Source organism: Morchella sextelata, assembly GCF_020137385.1.
Source record: "Morchella sextelata strain SCLS chromosome Unknown scls_28, whole genome shotgun sequence".
NCBI lineage: Eukaryota > Fungi > Ascomycota > Pezizomycetes > Pezizales > Morchellaceae > Morchella > Morchella sextelata.
In genome coordinates this window covers 1-21,105 of record NW_025408643.1, presented here as the reverse complement: position 1 = coordinate 21,105, position 21,105 = coordinate 1, and the positions used below count along the sequence as shown (strand labels likewise).

Here is a 21,105-nt window from a genome sequence, read left to right as displayed (position 1 = left end):
CGGTTCGGCGTGGTTAATTTTTCTCTCGATAAATCTATAAAAAAAAAGAAACGGTGTTTGGGTTTCCTGTGAGGGTTTGGTTTAATGTATGAGTATTGAAGTAATGTTTTTTTTTCCCTTTATTTCTTTCTTTCTTTCTTTTCCGGGAGGGTCTGTATCTTTTGTGTTACTAGTTATATAGATATGTCCACCATGCTATTCACGTCATCGGATACGAAGGATACCTGTAATTGTATTCCATATTCCTTATGTTAAGAGGCTGAGCTGTTTGTTTCACTGCAGCTGGTTGTGTTGGCCATGCTGCACAGTCGATCACTCGGCTATGTAATTGTCACTGAGTGTAGCGCCGTACTTGTAACAAACAGAACAGAATTCGAACCCTTCACGAGCTCTCGCTCAAGGCAGTCTTGTTCTCGAAGGCTAGGCAGCGGTGGGCGGTGGCTGTGCAAGAAGTTCTCGTTCCAGGCGGCTAATCTGCATCTTCATTCTGCTGCCCTGGGAGCGAGTGTAGTCACCACCACCGCCAAGACTGCGGCTCCTCGAGTCAACCTTATTCAGCCCACCGAGCATCATTGCTGCCTGAAGAAAGCTCCGAAGATAACAGTCCCCAATCGCCAATAGTGGTGCAGAGAAGTTAGGTTGGGGGTGGGGTACAGCAGCCAAATGTGCTTTACCGGACTTTGAGATGGCAGCCTTGTATGCACGCCCAATCAATGCAAGGCCAGGGTGCTTCTGAGTGGTGCCCGCGTACATACTTGTAGTTACACCCGCTGCAGATGCTTGAGTAGAGTCATACTCAATGCCAGTTGTTTTTTACTCATTCTACCCGTTGGTGGTGGGGGGACAAAAAAAAGGCTACCATGATTTTTATAAGTACTAACATACCGCGCAGAAACTTGTAGCGAGAGAGAGATTTCCCCGTTTTTTTTCCTTCTTTTCGCGGAGTTCTGCCCTCTAGCTGCGTTCTTTGCGAGTCTTGATCAGGGCCTGGCCAGCCAGCTAGCTACGAATGTCGACAACAATCACTACCGTTACCACAGGCGGAGGAGGAGGAGAGAGTATCTTTTCTCCGCTCACGCTCGTGACGCCAGACTCCTCCGCACAAGCGCCGAAAGACATACCCGCGCTGGAAATCTGCCCCACGGGCGACATATCATATCCTCACGCCCGAGGCCGCCGCACCCGCACCCGCCAACGATGCCAGCACCACACGAAACCCACGCCGCTGCGCTTCCGTGTGTCGTCGTCGGTGCTGTGCGCTGCATCCCCGGTTTTTCAATGCCATGCTCGGCCCCACCAGCAGTTTCGCGGAGGCCGTTTCGCTGCGCACAGCGGCGAGGGCGCCAGAATCCTCCCCGATCAAGCCGTCAGCGCCCCTCGTGCAACATGTGCAGCCACTCTATGACGACAACGGCACGGCTCTCGCCGTGATCCTGTATGCGCTGCACCTACAGACGCACAAGGTGCCGCGCACGGTGACGTTTCCGCAGCTGAAGCAGCTGGCGGTGGTGTGTGACAAGTATGCCTGTGTGGGGGCGGTACGGCTGTGGGCGGAGGTGTGGATGGAGCCGTTTCGGAACTATGTGACGACGGTGGGGTTCGAGGACTGGCTGTTCATCGCGTGGGTGTTTAGTAGTCGCAAGTTCTTTGGGCGGGTAAGCAAGAGTCTTGTGCCGAGGGTTGTGGTGGGCGAGGATGAGGCGGGCAGGAGGGTGGTGAGCTGGGCGGCGCACAAGGGGCGGGGGAGGGACCGGTTGAGGCAGTTTGATGCGTATGTGCCGGAGGTGATTCTGAGTAGGTTGATTCCTGGCTGTTTAATTTCTGGTGTTTGGCGGTGGGGTTTGCCTGGTGGGAGTGTGGCTGATGAGGTATAACTATGTAGATGCGCTGTTGAAGCAACGGAACACCATCGTGAAGGAGATCGTGACGCTGTGCTCGTCCACATTCACAAGTACGCATCCGGCGCAATCCCGCTGTGCAAACACACACCCAACGACCCCCGGTGCGACACATATCTGCTGGGCGCGCTGTACAAGGCCTTTGCGGGCATTGGGATGTTGGGCTTCGACATGAAGACGGTGGACACTTACTCGATCGAGGAGCTGGTGGATGCGGTGAGGGGAATCCGCATCAAGCACCTGGACTACGACGGGTGGGGTGAGATAGCGGTGGAGGAGGAGGAGGAGGAGGAGGAGGAGGGTGTGTAAATGGGCCCAATGTGCTGATAGATGATGAGCCGCCGCCGCCTCCGCGCCGGTGGTAGACGCTGGCGCGGATGTGGTGGCGGATGTGGTGGCGGATGCGGGGGCGGACGCTAACGCGGAAGCTAACGCCAACGCCAACGCCAACGCCAACGCCAACGCCAATGCCGACGCTAATGTGAATGCAGATCCGGCGGTGATGCTAATGCTAATGCTAATGCCAATGCCGAGCCTAACGATGCCAATGCCGTTTAATTAATGTAGCTGCAGATGCAGTTGCAGATGCGGATGTCGAACCAAATGCTGATGCAAATACGGTCCAACGCGGATGCTGTTGCAGCGGCAGACACAGTGGTCAATGACAACGCTGAGCCAAACGCGATGCTAATGCTGTCGTCGTGGATGGCAATTCAATGCTGAACCAAACACCGACGCAAATGCTTATGTCGTTGTGGATATCAATCCCAATACTGAAGTAAACGGAGATGCTGCGGTGCCAGTTGCAAATGATGAGCCTGTTGCAAATGTTTGAACCAGTTGCAAATGCTGAGCCAAATACTGATGCCAACGCCGACATTGATGCTGAAGTAAATGGCGATGCTAATGCAATAACACTGCCAACGCAGATGCAGTTGTGGCTGAAAATGCTGCAAAGGCAAATGCGGATGCGGATGACAATGCCGACGTAAATGTCAACGCCGATGCAAACAACGCGGATGCCAATGTGAACGCTGACGCAAAACCCCGATGCCAACGCCGTAGCCAACGACATCGCCATCGCCGCAGCCGCCACTCAAGATCTAGAAGACGCCGAAGAAGCGAAGTCCCTGTCCCGCCCGCTGCCCCCGTGCAGATGCCGAGACTCCCGCACCCCCGCCCCCGCCCGCAGAAGAGCCCAAACCAAAGATGGGCCACATCCGGCACGAGCCACAGCAGCACGTGTAACCCCATGAAGCAGCTCGTCGAGCTTGTCGAGGAGGAGGCTGCAAAGGTGAGGAGTCTGTAATCTGAGCCAGTTGTCCGCGGCTGGAAGCGGAAGAAGATCGAGAAGGAAGGTGGCAGCTGGGCGAAACTGACTGAGGAGCTGCAGATCGCTATGGTGGGGGTGTAGAAGAAGAAGAGGGGGCTGGGCTTCTTCTTTTGCTTTTTTTATTATTATTATTGTGCTTTGGTTTCCGTTTTTGGTTTTCTTTTTTTTTTTTTTTTTGTACGGGGGCGGTGTATAGCTGGGCTTTCTCTCTCTTCCTCTTTCTTCCTTTTTTCTTTTTCTTACTTCTTTCTTTCCCTTTTCTTTCTCGTCGGCATAGCTGTTCTTCTTAGTGTCTAGCATAACCATTTTTTTCTTCTTCGGAGCAAGGGATACAATACCTACATCAGATTCTCATGATAGCTATCTCCCGTTTCATATGCAACACAGACTACATTACTAGAATCAACAATCATTAGCCCTACCATAAAATTCCCATCAGAAGCACCGCCCGGCCGACATGGCATGATGTGAAGGTAAAAAAGCTCCGCTTCGCACCTTCCCGTCGATCCGCTCACCTTTTCGGCTTGATTCACGGGGCCCCCGCCGCGCCGGCTGAGCATGCTGAGCATGCTGAGCAATGAATTGCGAACATGGAAATACTAGCACCCAAGCTAACGGTCCCGATCATGAATACATGTATGGGCCGGCCGGATCAGGTCAGGTCGAGTTAGGTCCTGTGCGCAGCGCCGCAGCCGGGTCACAGCTAGCTAGCTGTAAATACTTGTATATATAAAGTACATACAAAACTGCAAAGCCCGTGGTGGCTATGCTCGTTATGAAAGCTGGTGATTAATGTTTCACATGTGTGGAACTGATCCGAGGAGGGTGTGCGTCACTCGGTCCGGTTACAATAACTCAACTCTGCGTCATCGCCAGTACAGTAGCTTGCTCCTTCGATGTGGATCATGAGATATCACTCGGATGGCTTGGCGTGGTGTATTCAGCACTGAAGTGTGCGCTCGGCGGGATTGGTATTTTTTTTTTTTTTTTTTTTTTTTGTTTAATTCATTAATTTCGGCGGGATGGTAGTCTATGGTATATCAGCACGATGGTTGCGGCATGCCTTTTTGGAGTATAAGGGCACAAGTACCCGCTCGTTAACCAAGTCATGAGAAATTTTGTGAGGCTGTACAGTCAGGAATTCTTAGGTTATTTAATTAACGCATGAATACCATGTTGAAAAACCTATGTCTTTAAACCCTTAGGGAGCATTGAAGTCGGGAGTGCTAGCTGAAGAAGCGTGGCGGGGCGCAATAGCAAGATCATGGTGTGGGAAAGCTGGTCGTTAGTGTATATACGTGAGAGGGGGGTACAATAACAGTTATCCCAGATCCACCCACTCGCGAGAAAAAGAAAACACCTTTGTGGAGCTTGATCCAGAGTAGGGCAAACCGACACCATATGGCCGATGAGCCGTCTTTGCCCCTCCTGGATAGCCCTGTGGTACAAATCTGCGTGGTTAAAACAAACTACGTTCTTAAACCACATGGTTGTTTGCTTAAACGGTAAAATAAATAATAATAAAATAAAACCCCATATAAAGTTTAAACCACGTTAAACCATGTTAAACCACACTACACCACACTAAACCACACTACACCACAGTAAACCACAGTAAACCACAAGGTGGCCGCCCTACTATTTCGTCAGTGCTGGTGCAAAAAATACAACAATGAGATTTGAACTCATAACCTTCTAGATGGTAGAAGCTATCACAGAAGATTAAACTCTTACACTAAAAGAGTAGTTGGTAGTTCTTCTTAAAAACTATACATAACCCAGCATAATTTTCGAAAATTGCTCCATTACGCTGAGAATTATCAGGACAAAGGGTGAATTATAAGCAAATTGAAAATAATTAGTGGAATTAATAAGAACTATTAAAATAAATTGGCGTGGGTTGTTCAAACCATAGTTCATGGTTTATCTAAACTATATAAATGGGGGTGTGGAAATTTAAATAAAATATTTTATTTTTTAAAATTCTTAAATTCCAGGTGTGGTGTATAATCAAACCACATATTTAAAACAGCGTTTAATCAAAACGAATTCGGATATAATTAAACCACCATGTAGTCTGTTTTAAACAACGTACGGCGGAAAAACCATAGGGATAGATTCCCTTGGTAAAAGATGTGGATATCGATATCCCTGGAGGATATGTTATTTGATGTACCTCTTGGTTTTCTTGTGGAGACCCTCTGCGGATCTACCTCCTCATCCTGATAAGTATAATCTAGGTGTGGATGGTGCTGAGGTGTGGGTTTGAGGGTTAATACGCCCCCGTATGCGATCAGGACTCAGTAGGCGCCAATAATGCTCGTTCTATGCAATGATGAACCTCCAAATCAGGACTATAATTCATACTTGTTCTCTTCAAAGACTTGATGATATAAGAAAACTCACCAGTATTACGGACGTTCAAGACAACTCTAGTCTCTCTTAGAATACTACTACAAATATTAGATATATAATATATGTCTAAATGCTCATGAGGACTTACTTATCGCTGTCACTCTTACACTCTCTTCCATGGATCCATATTGTGGATGGAATGGATGTACACAGTCTCAAAGGTTTATTAGTCTCGTTCTAGACAGGAGTTCTGACACGAGGCAAGTGCATGTAGGTCAGCTTGGTGATTGGTTATGGTGTCTGAGAACATATTTTTTCGACGTAGACGATACAGTTCTTCCCGAGACTTGATACGTATCCTTTAAGCCCATGACAAAAAGAACCAAGCATATGCGTACCGCAAAAACCGGGTATATTCGACGGAACTAAAATCATCTACTATACGTGACGAGGGAATGATCATACCAATAAATTACCGCAGTCAGAGCTAGTACCTCCCAGTAGCTAGAGCTAGGGAATCGTTTTAGCCTCGTCGAATATACCCAGTTTTTTACGGTATAAAGAAATGTAGGATAACTTGATAATCCTTATGGAATGGATAGTGAGTACGAACGACGTCTTGGACGAATAGAAACAGGAGACGGGAGAAGATGGAGTAAGGTTACGGCGATACTGTACGACGTAACTTCATTGAGTACATTAGTAATCACTGTGAGTTGAATCTTATCTTGCATGATGTATCGGGCGTTCATTAAATGGTCGGATATGTTGCAACCAAAATCCCTACTAAGAATTCCGACCATTTAATAAACGCATGAGTACACCCGCAGGAAAAAAGTGAGGAAACAACGAATGCAACCAATCCGAACCCCAATGAAAAAGTGAAAATAGAATGAATAGAGTAATAGAACTACACAATGAGATACGAATAGATACTACGGCCTCTGAACCATATTTACCACTTTTTATGACTTCCCTTATTCTTTACTACTGCTGCAATTCTCTGTGGTATGCTGTCAATGAAGTTATATACATTTTTCAATCTGGCCTTCCCACTCTTCCCTAGCTTGGGTCAATAATTTTATGTTTCATTCAGAGTAGCTCTTTCGCTTGGATTTTCAAAGGGCATGGCTAGTGAATACTCGTGGGGGTGTATTGGGTGCGGGGCGGGTCGGTACGTTGTGCACGCTACTACATTGTTTCCTACATTTTTTTACCTGAGGGTGTACATACGTCATGAATAGTACTCCCGCGGCACAAGTGTGAGTGTCATGTGGGATTAAAGTACATGCACTAATGCACCTCTGATCATGATATTCCGAACGACTTTTTGAGGATTGACAGGAAATATCAGATTCAAACGAACAATTGAGGGAAAAATCGATCCTATATATCTTTTTTATGCTGCTGCTAGCTACATGGTACATTTGAGAGGTTGTCGTCGTAGAGTAGAATTGCATTGGTATTACCCTTGGAGCGCAAGTTGGTGATTAGATGAAAGCATACTAGAATTCAGACTTACGCATAAGTACCGATACGCGTACGCCAACAGAGAAGAAATCTCTTATTACTTCCTCTTAAGTTAATTAGAAGCGAGATGGTATCTAGGTACCATGACATAAAGTACAATTAGCTGCTCATAAAAGGACTCACTATGTCCGCAGGCTCGTAAGAGAAAAAAAAAGCAAAATAATCCGTGAAATAAGGGATGTATCTTGAATTCCCAAATGCACAAATTCAAAGTCTGTTCAGAAGCACCACCAAGCAAAACCTTTACTCCGAGCGCAACCAATAAACCCATTCTCCCCACTCCCGTCGCATCAGCAACTTTTGCGAGCAAAGCGTCGATGCTGTCCAGTTCCTTTGCAATCCTTCCTCTAACGCTCTTAATAAGGGCCATTCGAGTTCCTCCCTTTCCGTGTAGCCCATTTTTGTTCGTAGACCCTTAACCACCGCAACCTCCTCATTAAAACCTCTTCCGGTGCAGGCCCTTGTTCCCAGGGCTTTGAACTCGCCTATCGTTGTCGAATCTTCGGGATTATTCAATCGATCGCCCACCAGTACCTGGTACATCCTTTCCCTCGCGGCGTGGTGGGTCTCGTCGGCGTCGAGAATAGGCGCGGGGAGTTCTTCACCGAGGCTTATAGTAATACGACAGTCGTATAAAGACACCGACGCCATGGATTTATTGGTACGGCTGAGCAGATTGTATTGCGAAGCGCGGGGATAAACTTTGTAGTTCTTGTAGGCCTTTGAGTATAGACGTTAGGAGAGAGACGAGGACATTGCTGTATGCTGATTCGTATCGTTCGAGTGTCAGGGTGAGCGTTTGAGGGTCCATATTTTGTTGGTCTTGCGAGTGATGAAACGACGGGTGGTTCAATGGGAGAGAAGGACATGCTTCATGCTTTGTGATGGTGTGGGGTATCCATTTTAGATGAAATAGCTTTAGGTATTGATGTTGCAATTGATAATATTGTGTATCCTTGGGGTTGATTTTGCTGTGCACGACGATTATTGCAGTATTCATTGCTAGACGACGTGACGCATATATGTCTATTTATTGACATAAAAGAAGACGGGGAAATACTATATTTCTTCCAGTATTGTGCATAGAATCTTTAGCGCGATAACTGGAGATAGAATACATGGAAGTGTAAAAAATAATATAAACTACAATAAAACTGTAAGTTCAATAGAAATAAAAAATTGTTCTTGGGGGCTTTACCCTAGTTTAGGACACGACAGGCGCTGATGTAATTAAGCATTCATCTATCTCTGCCACTAGAGGTGTGCTGTCCTCGGGCATGAACGACTGGGACGTCACGCGTCATATAGAAAATTTATCAAGCTAAGTAAAATATATAAATACCGAAAAAAAAAATACCATTTCCTCAACTCTCTCATTAATTTCTCTCAACATACTTCTATTTCTCAGAGCATCCAGTAACTTTTTATCAAAGCAGAACCCTCAATCCCGAATAAAGATCATGCATGTCCGCGTCCGCCTCCACCCCGACACCATGTGTCCAACGCTTACTATGGTCATCGGTCCTTTCGGCTACGAGGATTGGAACCCAGCTCTAGAAAAAGTCTGGCGAGAACAGCAAGCAACAATTCTCGATGAGCCCCTCTCGAGGTCACTTTTATTATGAGAGCTAAGGACGCGGCTCTCCCCGCGTCATCGTCGAATGGCCCGACCGCGGCTACCGTTATGCTCTGTACGTAGATAATGGAATTGCACAGTGGGTTTGGATTAGCGACCATCCTGGAAACCCTCCTGGAATCCAACTTCACTCACACCACTTCACTGGCGGGGACAGCTCGTGTCTATCACCAACAAGACTCTACGCATGATCGAGCATTTGCGGCAATTTATGCTCCTCGTGTGGGTTGTCATTACCTTCCTGCCAAAGCCATGGGCACTGCGTGATCAATTTGTGGTTGAAATTTAACATTCACTCCGACTCGTCGGAGGTGAGAGAATATATGACTTTGACGGCGTGCGATAATGCGACTATCAAAGACGTGTTTAGGAAGATTTCTGGGATCAAGGCGGCAGCTGAGAGGTTCTGCTCTGCTTCCTATCAATTGGGTAATGGGGTTCTCGTAAAGGGAAGCCCAGTTTCGTATCAAAACGCCATTGACAATGGGATCATAGTCAACGATTTGGGGTGGGGAGAGGAGGTGTGGTTATGGCCGTGTGGCACCAAAGGACGAGCTCATTTCATATGACGGATGTTGGCAGTTCGAAGATCTGTTGGGGTTCCCGTTTTACGCAGAGGTTCTCGAAGAGTGCAAGAAGAGAAACCGATGATAGCAGGTACAGCAGCAACGAATGGTGTATGATTAAAATGGGCGAAGTTTCTATGAAGAACATACATGAGGGAGTGATCGGATGTGTAAATGGCTCCATCATCTAGATGGGCGGGATGTGGATGGAGAAGGTTCTGATCAGGATGAAAAAAAGAAAACAATAGCTATTGACTTAAAAAAGAAAAAAACATGGGGGACAGAGATAAACATGCATGTAGTGTTCGAAGGAAGCAGATGTATGGGAATGCCAAGGCCGAGCGAAGCCAAATCTTGTAACTAAAGGGGCAATCCTTGTTGGTTTGGTTTTATAAGAATACTACATGTACAAGAAATTCCCACGACTTGGGTTCTTTAAAGAACTTCCTAATATCATGAGCTGTCTCTAAATTTAGTATAAACGTCTGGCTGCCTTAACACCAGGCTTTGTGACAATTTTTCGTGGATTGCACATATATGTATACACATGTACTCAAGCTCTACATGCTGTCTTGCGCCCAGCATTCTTCTGATTGGTCACGCAGAGGTTTTGATAGGCCAGCCAGGGCCCGAAACAGGTTTGGACTGGCCCAAGCCCACCAAACAAAACCGGGCCCGGCCTGGCCCATATAAACGGTCTTAAGCCCGGGCCTTTTCGTTAATTCATATACATGTAGTTCTAAAGTATATGTATATGACTGTTTATTGGTGCTAAAATCTCTTACTATTCGAAGATGTTTTTTAAAGAGTCAAATGCGATATGGAATCTAGATCTGATAGATGTGTTAAAATACACACCTATTTCGGCCCAAATATACATAAACCACCCATAAAGCCTGGGCCGAAATTTTCTTAGGACCAAGTCTGGCCATGGCCCAACATCGGATACCCTTGCCGAAGCCCGGGCCGGCCCATATAACCTCAGGCCTATCAAAACCTTCGGATTGTTGACATTTTAGTAGACTAATTCTGGGATGTATGTTCCTACTCTATAGTAGAAGCCCCTAAAACAGGAGGAGGAAAAAGTGATCAAAGTACATGTAGTCGATCGTTGAAAAACAGACACTGCCAAGTAGGTCAATGTCAAAATACGTGGTTCTTTCACTGCAAGATTTGTTTTAGTGCCTTTGATTTCTGAGATCTGGTCTGAGCGACATATCAACGTGTATAACCAGAGTGCCATCTAACTCCCAGACTACATCCAAGTCGAATCCCCAAAAGCTCGACGTCTCGTGTGCCTGCATTCACACTGTCTTAAAGTAATCCCTGTCTGAAACATTAAAGCCTTGGCAAAGATTATTAGACCTGGCTGATCCCGGTCTCCGGTGCCTCTCACTAAACTCAATAAAATAAGTTTATGTATGCCGTGTACAGCATCGCAAAACATCGCCCGGTTAGCTCGGGTAGAGCGTGTGGCTTTTATCGGCACCTCAATGTCGCGGGTTCGACCCCGCATCGGGCTCAAATTCAGATTCTCACTTTCCTCTGGAAAGTGGTTGTTTAAAGTTTTGTTGAGTAGTGTATGGTGTGTGTTTTTGCCTTGGAAGTCTCTGTAGCGGTTTTTTGCTACTGATTTTTATGGTACACTAAAGCCTTATACATGCATGTACTTGAATTGCCCGAATTGCGCTTTGATCGAGATTGATATAATAAACTAGGTTGTTATTTCAATTATATCACTGTTTATCAAATACAAGAGCCTCTGCTATTCTGATTAGTACTCTGCTAGAAACTTATTGATTCATTTGGTATCACAAACATTCACTCCCCTAGAAAATCCATAGTAGCAAACCTGTAGAACAAAATAAATGATATGGAAACCTTATTTCGGCGCCTTCCACCCAGGAATTAAGAGGTTATTCTTGAGCGAGTCTTTATCCAGCACCTTCCTTGCTGATTCCGCTCCCATAACTGGCAACAACTTCGGATCGAGCAGGCCGATCTGCACAAGCACTGTAGCTTGATCCCTATTTCAAATTAGCCTTCCTTATGTATTAAGAGGAATATTACGGGCCTCACCAGTAAATATGCTCACTCACAAGCTTCCCCCACGCAGCCGGGCAACTACGACCAACGCCACCTCCACCTCCCTCCCGTCGGTGGCACCCCGGCAACATCCAGTCCATGACCTGATCATGCCTAAAAGTCGCAACCAGCTCATCAACACCCTCTCAGCGCCCACTGTCCTCGATAGGCTTCATCCGTAGGCTCGGCGGGTTCCGCGGTATGAAATGCTCGGTATAGAAGGGCACAGTGCAACTTATACCCGATCCCTCCCGTACCCGTCGGAACGTGAGTTACGTACGGCTCGTCAATCATTGTGGACAGCGTCTTGTCAGCGTCCCGCTCGACAAACTCGGCGATTAGATGACGCTCCCAAACGTCGTCATGATCGACACAATGGGGCCGATGGTGCGGCGGAGGAGCTCAAGCGTGCGGGTGTAGGCGATGCTAGAGGCGATGGCGTCGTAGGTGGGGGATGAGGGCTCGGCGAATCCGGAGGGGGATTGGTAGGATTTGATGAGGACGTGCGGGGGTTTGCTGGCGGGGGAGAAGGGCGTGTCCACCGGGAGGTGGATGAGGGCTTGGATGGTGGGGGGTGTACTTTGAAGGAGGGAGGGAGAGTAGGTGGATAGTAGGCGATTACACAGGCGAGGGGAGTGAATGCTGGAGGAGGTGGCCAGTGAGAGAGTGCGTGTGTTGCAGCTTTGCCAAAGGCAATGATGGCATACTTCAGGTGAGGCTCGATGTTATCGGTTGCGTCTTCGAGGTCGCGCTGGGTGGCGCGGGGGATATGCGTGGTGGTGTAGCCTTCTTGCTCGAAGGGCGTGGTGTTGAAGTAGGCGTTTTCTGTTGCGATGATGAGGATTGGAGACTCCATTGTGCGAATTGGGGAAGTTGGGGAAGTTGGGGAAGCTGTGCACTGGTGTTGTTGTGAGGGTCTGCTGATGTAAAGGGTTTGGTCCAAGTTGTTGTTGAAAGTTGAGAGTGCAGGGGGGGTTAGCTGTTTAGTAGTAGAAGCGGCCGCGCGCGGTGGCTTGGTCCGCGGACGGTCTTGTGGCTGACGATCGATGCTGCATTGGATTAATTGCGTATAACTCTCCTATTATTAACTCTATTCTAGGCGCAATTATAAAAGCGCCCAAGGGTCAATGATAGTTCACCCACAAATCCTTAAGTATAGTTTACCGGGATGAACTGTTTCAGATCCCGGCTCTTGGCAATTGGAATGTTTGCTGAAACATTAGAAGGACTGCCAGGGTGTGACTGTTACAACGGAAAACGGGTGATAATTGATGACCCCAGTAGTACATCAAATCTTAAGTGTCATATGTTGGGATACTTAGTCGTAGCTGCCATGTAGGTACACGGACGTAATTTCGGGAGGAGAAAAATAGGTCCAGGGAGTACTAGGAGCGTCCTACAGCTAAATTCTGCCGCTCTCTAAACCTACATGTACCCTCCGTCTCATGGTAGTACAGACGCAACTTTATTAACGGCATCGCATGGTACCAGAACGGCACAATAGAAACAACCTTGTAGCCGATCCTAATGTAGGCAATGCCTTCTTTTACTTTCACACGTCGTACACGACATATCACTCTATTACCGGACATCTGCCATGCCGAGCTGGGGATAAGCATTACTTCCTCCTCGTTTCTTCTGGCCATCTCCAGGATCATCATATCCGTTTTACCAGGGATACCACAGTAGAAGTTACATTAGGATAAAACCTAGGTTCTCCTAATTCTCCAATATACCAACAAGGCATCATATTTACCGCCTCCTCGAGCGAGCTTCAAGACGTTGTCTGATTGCAGAGAATTGCAGTCTCTGTTCTTTATCTCCGAGGCTTTTGAGAGCAGTCCGCCGACCTTCAATATTAGTGGGGCCTCCTCTCTCTGATCTCCTACCATAACTTAGGAGTTCGGAGTATCAGCTGGATGGTTTTAATTCTCCATAGACTTGACTTGAACCTCATGGTGATGGTCATGGCTTTCTGCTTTCCTTTTATTGCTGGAACAGCGAGGAATTTGGTTATCTTCGTCCCCAGAATTCGGCGGAGCACATGAGGTATGCGCTCGATGGAAACTTAAATAAGTACCGAGTCATCGGCTAATATCTCGTTCCTAGAAAACTGTTCGGAGGACCTGGGAGGTAATTGTCTGGGGCAGCTTGGTCCTTGCATTAATTGCAGATGGTTCAGTAAGCGCTTACTTTCTTGTCATTCTTATTCGGTATTTACTAAGAGGATCAAACATAGATCTACTTAGGGCGCGTTTGGCAACGGCCTACCTAACGGAGTTAAAAGGTCCAAAACTCCGTTAAAACTGAAAATCCGTTATGAGAAAAGTTGATGTGTTTGGCATGCCACTTTTAAGTGCAGTTTGATGATTTTAACGGAGTTTTGAAAAAGTAGGTTGACTTGCTTTTCCATGCTGCAACGCACATCCTCACCAAAATACATGCGCTAAACCCACCCCACAGTATCCATGTTTGGCAAACCAAACTGCGTTTAAGGATTTCTCTGTTTGCCGGTTGATAACGGGATTGTTGCTTAACGCAGTTTCTAAACTTTACTTCCTCCAAACGGGCCCTTAACTGTGAGATGTCAACTATTCAAGGAGTCTTACTCGCATCCCAGATCATTGGTGCTGTGGAGCGAGTCCCAGTAAAAGCCCAATCGTGATAGCCGGGGGACCTCCGAGGATTGTTATCTACCATAGGAGCCTTGGAAGAGAAGCAGAGTCGGTCGAGTAAAGCCGATTGCGTGGGGCTCCTCCTGCTGTATCCCTAGGATATCTGCGTATGTATTTCTCTGCTTATAGACTCAGTGATATGCTAATATGACATTTCCAGGCTCTATATACTTGAAATATGGTCCTAGGTTCAATCAACCAGATACCAATGATCGACCTCTGGTTATTCGAGTATATTGCTTGAGTCAATATTCTCTCCATCATCATCATGGCACCCACTCCAGATCCAACTCCAACTCCTGGTGGCCAAGGGGCCCTTGTGGTAGTCTGTTACAATGGTATTGTGGCAGGAGTACGAGTATACTATGTACAAGTAGACAAGAGCTTAGACGCTTGTCACGAGAGACAAGATAATAGGGAGAGACTTCTCTCTCCCTGAGAAAATCATCATCACAGAAGTTACATCGTTATTAAGGCACTTCAGCCCTCCACTCCTGCCCGTGCTCAGCTTGACCTTCCTCTCCGCCAGACCCCCAACCCAGAGTGGTAACCTCGTTTTGTATAAGACGTTCGATTGTGAGTACCTCTCTATATAGTGTATTAACAATATTTAATACTAACACACTTTACGGCATCTAAGGCATATAAATATGGTCCAGTGTTCAATTCGCTCTTGACCAGGTGCTGGCGACTTACCCTGAAGTTGTCGTTTTCGGGGGTGTATACGTACTTGGCGCTTAAAGCTCGTTCATCCAAGAGATATAATTATGGTCCCGGGTTCAATAAGATCAACCAGATTGTACGATGATTGGGACTTCTACACTATTTTTCTCTGAACGCGCTCGGTCCCCAACACGTTCGTCACAAACAAGATAAAAATATGGTACTGGGTTCAATCCACTCTTTTAACAAGAGTAAAAGGAAAACCACTTACATATCCCAAGTATGTAGCATTCTTTGATCCTAGACCAGAGTTACTGTATGTACATTGATAGCGGCTGCAAAAACCGAAGCTGATTTGTCTAGGTCGCTGCCAGTTCTCTCCTTGGTCCCACGCCCAGCCTTCCTCAGGACTTAGCCACAAACACGTCTCAGCACCTCCTATGCAATCCTAAACATAAAATTCTTGTGGTACTCTGCAAATTTGTTGTGGATCCAATGTCACCAAATCCCTTCGTCTGTTCCCGGTAATCACACAATATGTTAGGCCCACGACGGCGCCGTGATGGACACAATTTTAACGAAAAAAAGTATCCTCCACTACCTTTTAGAGCAATTTTGCACCGCCAGCCGACGTTTACAGTTAGCTTCAACAATTTGTATGGTGAGCTACTAATCACTACATGTCGTGAAGACACACGAAGGGATGGGCATGTCAAAGATATGGTGCTGGTTCTTGAGGGCAGATGTACTGCTGTACAACTACGCCGTTTTCATGGTTGAGTTTTCATGCGCTGACCTACAGTGGCAAATGGATTGGTACAGATTTCCTGAAACTGGGGCCCTCGACATTATCTTTGTGGCCTTTGGACTTTCATTAACAGACGGTGGAGGGGTCGTTGATGGCAACGAGATTGGTGGAGCTATAGGCACACCCTTAGCGTTTGGACTGAGAGGCTGGGAATTTCTACATCTGCTGGGGTTTCTTCGCTCTGGTACTTTAGGCAGTTTGTAAGCAGATGTATCCGATCCAAGCATAGACTAGTAGTCAAAATAATATCACAATTCATAATACTCCTCATGTCCAACCTATTGCAAATTGGCTGGAGTTATATTGTGCAAGCTGGACGCAACGCAGGACAGTTGGTGCCAACCAGTCAGTTTGTGATAGGATCTTTGGTCGTACGTGCCCATCAGTACTCTTTAACCCTGGTCCAGTAGGGGGGTTTTTTTATTCGGGGGGAGACACCATTGTCTCTAACCCTAACCCAAATGCCAAGACGCCCTTCAGAATACTACTCGAGCGCTATCAACCGGCCTTCCGCTCCGGCTACTCACTTGTATTGAAGAAGATGAGGCTGCCAAGGGCCAGAGAGGAGAGCTCAACATATTTTGCGATTCTCTCTCCGAGCAGAGCGATGGTGTATCACACGATAAAATAAAACGGTAGAACTGCGTGGTGTTGAGTGGCTCAGTTACTCAAACGGCATAGCATAAAGGACCCCCCACGCCTTGTCAATGCTTAAAACACCGTCCGGATCCTCCATTCGGGGCAGTCCAGCGCAGCGCCCTTATGTAGGTAGTAGTCTATGCGGGTACCAATCGAACCCAGGCAACAAGTCTACGCGGCGGAGAAAAAACCTGTTCCCCTCCCTTCTTCACAAGTCCCGAGATCTTGACGTGGATGAGGAGGCATGCAGTGTGCGTGTGATGGAGTGCTACATGAACCCTAGCCCATAGCGCTTATCTACCTTGTTATCATGGGGAGCTCCAGCAGGGAAGGGCAAGTGCAAAACATAGTCATTAGGCATTTTAGGTGTTTTTAGGTAGCAGCTGAGGAGAGAGCGAAAGAGTCACTTGAGGAGAGTGTGAAACCGGTGTCAACTACACGTAGTTACGGGGAGGAGGAGGAGAGGAGGAGAAGGTGGAGGAAAGTGTTTTTGTGGGATGTGATAGAATTCTGTATGCACGGAGGAGAAGCTGTGACGGATATGTAGATTAAAGGACGGAAGCTGTTTTGATAGGTTTTTGGACGTGAATCTGTGCGGAAAAGTGTTGAGACTGTTGCGGCTCTCTCAACAACTGGCTACGTCACCCCCTTTGATATTATTATTATTATTGTGTCGCCTCCTCTCTCTTCCATCTTCCACCAGTGCACTTACTCTCCTCCTCCGTCTTCCAGAAGTGTCCTTTGAATTATAGCCTTGTGTTTCCTCAAGCTGCTAATCTTATCTGTTCTTCTCCCACCCTTCCACTTATCCAGCACAGAGCACCTCAAGCACAAATAGCTCTATGGTAAAGCTTCAAGTTAAGTAAGGCTCGAGCAGCCTCCCCCTAGCTAGCAAGCTTCCACCCGCTTCATATAGAGCTCAAGCACCTAGAAACATGACTACTCGCGGCGTCTCACCCTCTCCGCCCCCGCCAATCAATTCGTACTGTTTACTCCTCCCCGTTCCCTCTCGATGATCCCCTTGCGCCGTTTCCGATTCCCACCGCCCACAGCTCAGACGAAAATACCCACCACGTCCCTTTGCACGCTACGACTCCCTCGCCCTCGAAGCGGTATCAGGACCACCTCCAGACACAACGCGCCGAGAAGCAGAGCGAGGCAGGGCTGCAGCAGCACTGTCGTCAATCTTTCGTGGAACCTCGCCGAAAGCTATTGGGAGAAGGGCATCCAATGAGACAAGCACTAGTACAGCTACGATACGGGAAGTCGCGAAGGAGGGCCATTGCAGTTCAAGGAAGGGGAGTCTAGCGAGGTAGCTATTGAGATTACGGACGAGATGGGCACTGGTCGTGAGAATAGTTGGGAGGAAAAATCGTTGCGCAAGGGGTCGCCGTCCCCCCTACGGCATCTGTATTCTGGGTCGCGAGCTCTAGCTCGCCGGTGAGTACAGGGTTGGGTACAAGCCCCGGTTATGGTGGGCTGGGTACTTCCCCGAATACTAGGAGCGGTACCACGAGAACCCGTTTATTCGCTCGTTAACGCAGTCAAGGGCAATGACTATGCCAAACACGACGAGCAGGTCTTCCTCGACGTCGCGGAGATCTAGTATGAAGAAGGCCTCACCGCCACCGACACCACCAATACAGACAGAGATACCGGTTGGAATACAAAGACTCCATCAGGTCTTACTCCCGAGCTTTGTTATGACACCGATATATTGGAGCCCGTTACAGGATGTGGCTTCGGTTATGCGGGGAACTTGGTTCTATAAAGATACAATGCTTCCGGTTGAAGCTAATATTGCAAACCGGCTTGAGGCTGGGGTGGGAGGAAGTTAGGGCATGGACGGAAGAATGGGAAATGGAGCTCTCAAGTGCGTTGAGGTTGGCCGCGAAGGCGAGGAGAAAGTAAGGTGGCAATTGTTGACAAGAGTACTGCTTCTGCCCGCCAACACGCCCGGGACTTCACTCGGTGAAGGGCACCAGGAAGGGGGAATGAGCAGCTTCGAGACAGAGCATCCGATCAACTCTGCAACTCTGAAGTCAGGCGTGGCCGGTAGTGTAACACCGGGGCAAACGACGGCAAATGAAGCCGATTGGGTCTTATTTGCCAATGCAGTTGATGCGTATATCTGCCGTGATACTATGTTGAGTTTCGGAAATAAAAGACCACTGGCGAATATCAGGAAGGGGAAAGTTGTCGGGACACATGTAGTCCGCGGATTTCAGCAAGATGTGTGGGAACGCCTCATCCATCCAGCAAGAAAGAAGGTTGCGGCGTCTGGCACTGCGACTAGAAAGACGAGATCAACATCTACCTCCGGTGTAGTACGCCCACCGAAGCACGGAAAGAGAAAAAAGACGAAGTACGACCGTAGTGCAGAGGCACCGAAGGAAGATTTGAGACATTGTCATTAGAGGGCCTAGGACCCATGATGAGGAAAGGATAGAAGTCACGGATCTATTTTGGTGATTCATGGGATTGGACAGAAACTGAGTGAAGGGTCGAGAGTTTCCATTTCACGCATGCGATAAATTCTTTTAGACGACATATAAACGTGGAACTTAGAGATCCAGCTGTGAGACCACTCCTTCGGGATGACGGAAAAGTCGGGATGATGGTGCTACCTGTAAGCTCAACTGACTACCCTGTTGCTGTCTTCACACAAGGTGCACAGATAAATGGCGTCACAATCTCTCATTCGATGAAGAAGGTCTCTCCAACGGAATTCCAACAACAGCGAAAACGATTTCTCTCTTGAAGATATTACTCCCCCGTCAATCCCAGCTGTGCGTAACTTGATTGGTGATGTCATGCTCGACATCCCTTACTACCTCTCCCACCACAAACAAAAAATGATTGGCGCGGTTGTGAAGGAAGCAAACCGAGTGTATGGTCTATGGCGGCAAAACAAACCCAGACTTGAAAAGAATGGCGGTCGAGTTCACATTATCGCACACTCACTTGAACGGCAATGCAATGGATATCCTCTCTAGTCAGCCTACCCTGTCCCCCAAGATATGAAGAGGGAAACAAGAGATACCAATTCGATTTTGATACCAAAAATGTCTTTTTTGTTGGATCTCCAGCTGCATTTTTCTTACTACTCAACAGCGAAACCTTGCTGCCCGGCGTGGAAGGGACAAGAAGGAATGCGACTCATCAGACACTGATCCACATGTCACCGGTTTGGCGGGAACCTACGGCTGTATGGCCGCCGACAACATCTATAATGTCTTCATTACTCAGACCCTATCGCGTACCGTTTAATCCTACTGTCGACGCATCGTATGCAGCCTCTTTGCGCACTGTATACGTTCCTAGCACTGCAACAACATTCCTCGATACTCTCATCCGAACTGTCTATCCATCATCATCGGCAAACGTGCACAACACTCCATTCTCGCGTCTACCATCAACTATAGAGCTTGAAACACACGATTTTTCGCGCGAAGAGCTCGCTGAAAAGAGGTTGTATTATTGAACGACAACGGGCAGATTGACTACTTTTTGCAAAGCTCGGGGGCCTTGGAGAATCAATATCTGAATATTCTAGGCGCTCATAGTTCATATGGGAGAGCAGGGACTTTATTCGCTTTTGCGTTGTGGAGGCCGGAAGAAAGGAGGGTAGAAGCGGATGTGTTCGGGGCATGGGCGTGAGGAAGAAGAGAGGATGGAAATAAAGACATTTCCTTGGACTTGGCCTGAGTTGCTTGATGAAGCGATTCACACTCATACCAGAGTAATGTAGGGTACACTCGGTGTAGGGCTCTTTTTATATTTTCTTTCTCCCTTCACCCTTTTGTTCTCTTTTCGTTCTCGTATTTAGGGGAGTTGACATTTTTGTGTGGCGTTTGTTTATTTGATCACTTTTTGCCTGTATTATATTCCACTGGGCGTTTGTTTATTGTACGTTTCTGCTCCACTGTCGTGTACGTTAGCGTTGGACAGGATCATAACATCATGAGCATTGGTTGCTGTTTAAAATTGTAGTTGTAGTCTAGATACCAAATGATTTTCCCACTGTGAGGGCAAAAATGGGGCGGGAATACATGCCTCGCTAGCTCAATCGGTAGAGCGTGAGACTCTTAAGCGGAATCTCAAGGTTGCGGGTTCGACCCCGCGTGGGGCTTTCATATGAAAGCATCATGATAGTGTGATATCTTTTGTTTCGTTTTACTTTACAATGTTCTTGGTCACTGGCAGATTTTTTTTCGGTTACCGGCGGAAAGATTTTTTTTCGTGGTGAGCCTGGATCACGTGAGATGTGTGTGACGAGTGATACCTTATGCTTAAATCCGTTATTCGCTTCTTTTTTTTTTTTTGTTTAATTCATTAATTGCCGTTATTCGCTTCTGTCGGAGCGGCCCGCACGTATGCGAATTGGTGTAATCCTATGTAGTCGGTAATAGGAAGCCACATAAATCGTGGTGGGGAAGAAATTAAAATTTAAAAAATCGAGGTTACGTTTAACTTTTCCTAGGTTGAAACATCTTCGCGAGAACAGGAGACCTCAGGTATATGTAGTTGGGCGCTGCGGCAGTAAGCGCAAGTTCAGTTTGGGGGAAGGGAGTAATTAGGTCTTGGGATCATTATCTGCTCGGGATTGGGGTGCGACGAGCTTGAAAAACGACGAGAAGGCAATAAAATGAACAAATAGTAGGGTAGGGGAGAAATGCATACATTGTAGTTCAAAGCCAGTACTGTCAGCTACATGTACCTGGAAAACTGTGATCTATGGATCGTGATCGTGAATATATGTACATACAGTTGATACATAAACTTCAGACGATATCATATATATGCCTCCTGCTTAACACTACATGTAGCCCCATACCCCTACTAAGTAGCCTCATCCGCGATCCGACGGTATCAGCATGTCTGCCAGGGTGCCTTTGTGGGCTATGATACAAATTT

At 47.2% G+C, this 21,105-nt stretch overlaps 10 protein-coding genes across 10 annotated transcripts; 6 read left to right on the top strand and 4 right to left on the bottom strand.

Moving 5' to 3' along the window:
• Positions 1-420: 420 nt before the first annotated feature.
• Positions 421-753, bottom strand: H6S33_008710 (uncharacterized protein; the record flags this gene model as incomplete). The annotated part of the gene is made up of 1 exon (XM_044840140.1): positions 421-753. The coding sequence occupies one exon, from the start codon at positions 751-753 to the stop codon at positions 421-423; it is 333 nt and encodes a 110-aa protein (XP_044687566.1).
• Positions 754-1,009: 256 nt separating this feature from the next.
• H6S33_008709 (uncharacterized protein) lies at positions 1,010-2,621 on the top strand (the record flags this gene model as incomplete). The annotated part of the gene is made up of 5 exons (XM_044840250.1): positions 1,010-1,030; positions 1,092-1,771; positions 1,883-2,199; positions 2,237-2,397; positions 2,466-2,621. 5 exons carry the CDS (start codon positions 1,010-1,012, stop codon positions 2,619-2,621), a joined length of 1,335 nt encoding a protein of 444 aa, XP_044687565.1.
• A 65-nt stretch (positions 2,622-2,686) lies between these two features.
• On the top strand, positions 2,687-3,207 carry H6S33_008708 (uncharacterized protein; the record flags this gene model as incomplete). Its single annotated transcript, XM_044840239.1, has 2 exons — positions 2,687-2,788; positions 2,857-3,207. The coding sequence occupies 2 exons, from the start codon at positions 2,687-2,689 to the stop codon at positions 3,205-3,207; spliced, it is 453 nt and encodes a 150-aa protein (XP_044687564.1).
• Positions 3,208-7,359: 4,152 nt separating this feature from the next.
• On the bottom strand, positions 7,360-7,767 carry H6S33_008707 (uncharacterized protein; the record flags this gene model as incomplete). Its single annotated transcript, XM_044840228.1, has 1 exon — positions 7,360-7,767. One exon carries the CDS (start codon positions 7,765-7,767, stop codon positions 7,360-7,362), a length of 408 nt encoding a protein of 135 aa, XP_044687563.1.
• An 809-nt stretch (positions 7,768-8,576) lies between these two features.
• H6S33_008706 (uncharacterized protein) lies at positions 8,577-9,019 on the top strand (the record flags this gene model as incomplete). The annotated part of the gene is made up of 2 exons (XM_044840217.1): positions 8,577-8,725; positions 8,833-9,019. 2 exons carry the CDS (start codon positions 8,577-8,579, stop codon positions 9,017-9,019), a joined length of 336 nt encoding a protein of 111 aa, XP_044687562.1.
• Positions 9,020-9,075: 56 nt separating this feature from the next.
• H6S33_008705 (uncharacterized protein) lies at positions 9,076-9,509 on the top strand (the record flags this gene model as incomplete). The annotated part of the gene is made up of 2 exons (XM_044840206.1): positions 9,076-9,260; positions 9,335-9,509. 2 exons carry the CDS (start codon positions 9,076-9,078, stop codon positions 9,507-9,509), a joined length of 360 nt encoding a protein of 119 aa, XP_044687561.1.
• A 1,691-nt stretch (positions 9,510-11,200) lies between these two features.
• H6S33_008704 (uncharacterized protein) lies at positions 11,201-11,504 on the bottom strand (the record flags this gene model as incomplete). Its single annotated transcript, XM_044840195.1, has 2 exons — positions 11,201-11,345; positions 11,398-11,504. The coding sequence occupies 2 exons, from the start codon at positions 11,502-11,504 to the stop codon at positions 11,201-11,203; spliced, it is 252 nt and encodes an 83-aa protein (XP_044687560.1).
• A 237-nt stretch (positions 11,505-11,741) lies between these two features.
• H6S33_008703 (uncharacterized protein) lies at positions 11,742-12,259 on the bottom strand (the record flags this gene model as incomplete). The annotated part of the gene is made up of 2 exons (XM_044840184.1): positions 11,742-12,045; positions 12,111-12,259. The coding sequence occupies 2 exons, from the start codon at positions 12,257-12,259 to the stop codon at positions 11,742-11,744; spliced, it is 453 nt and encodes a 150-aa protein (XP_044687559.1).
• Positions 12,260-18,029: 5,770 nt separating this feature from the next.
• Positions 18,030-18,605, top strand: H6S33_008702 (uncharacterized protein; the record flags this gene model as incomplete). The annotated part of the gene is made up of 1 exon (XM_044840173.1): positions 18,030-18,605. One exon carries the CDS (start codon positions 18,030-18,032, stop codon positions 18,603-18,605), a length of 576 nt encoding a protein of 191 aa, XP_044687558.1.
• A 761-nt stretch (positions 18,606-19,366) lies between these two features.
• H6S33_008701 (uncharacterized protein) lies at positions 19,367-19,659 on the top strand (the record flags this gene model as incomplete). The annotated part of the gene is made up of 1 exon (XM_044840139.1): positions 19,367-19,659. A coding segment is annotated over one exon (293 nt), but the record flags the coding sequence as incomplete, so codon positions are not given.
• Positions 19,660-21,105: the final 1,446 nt, after the last annotated feature.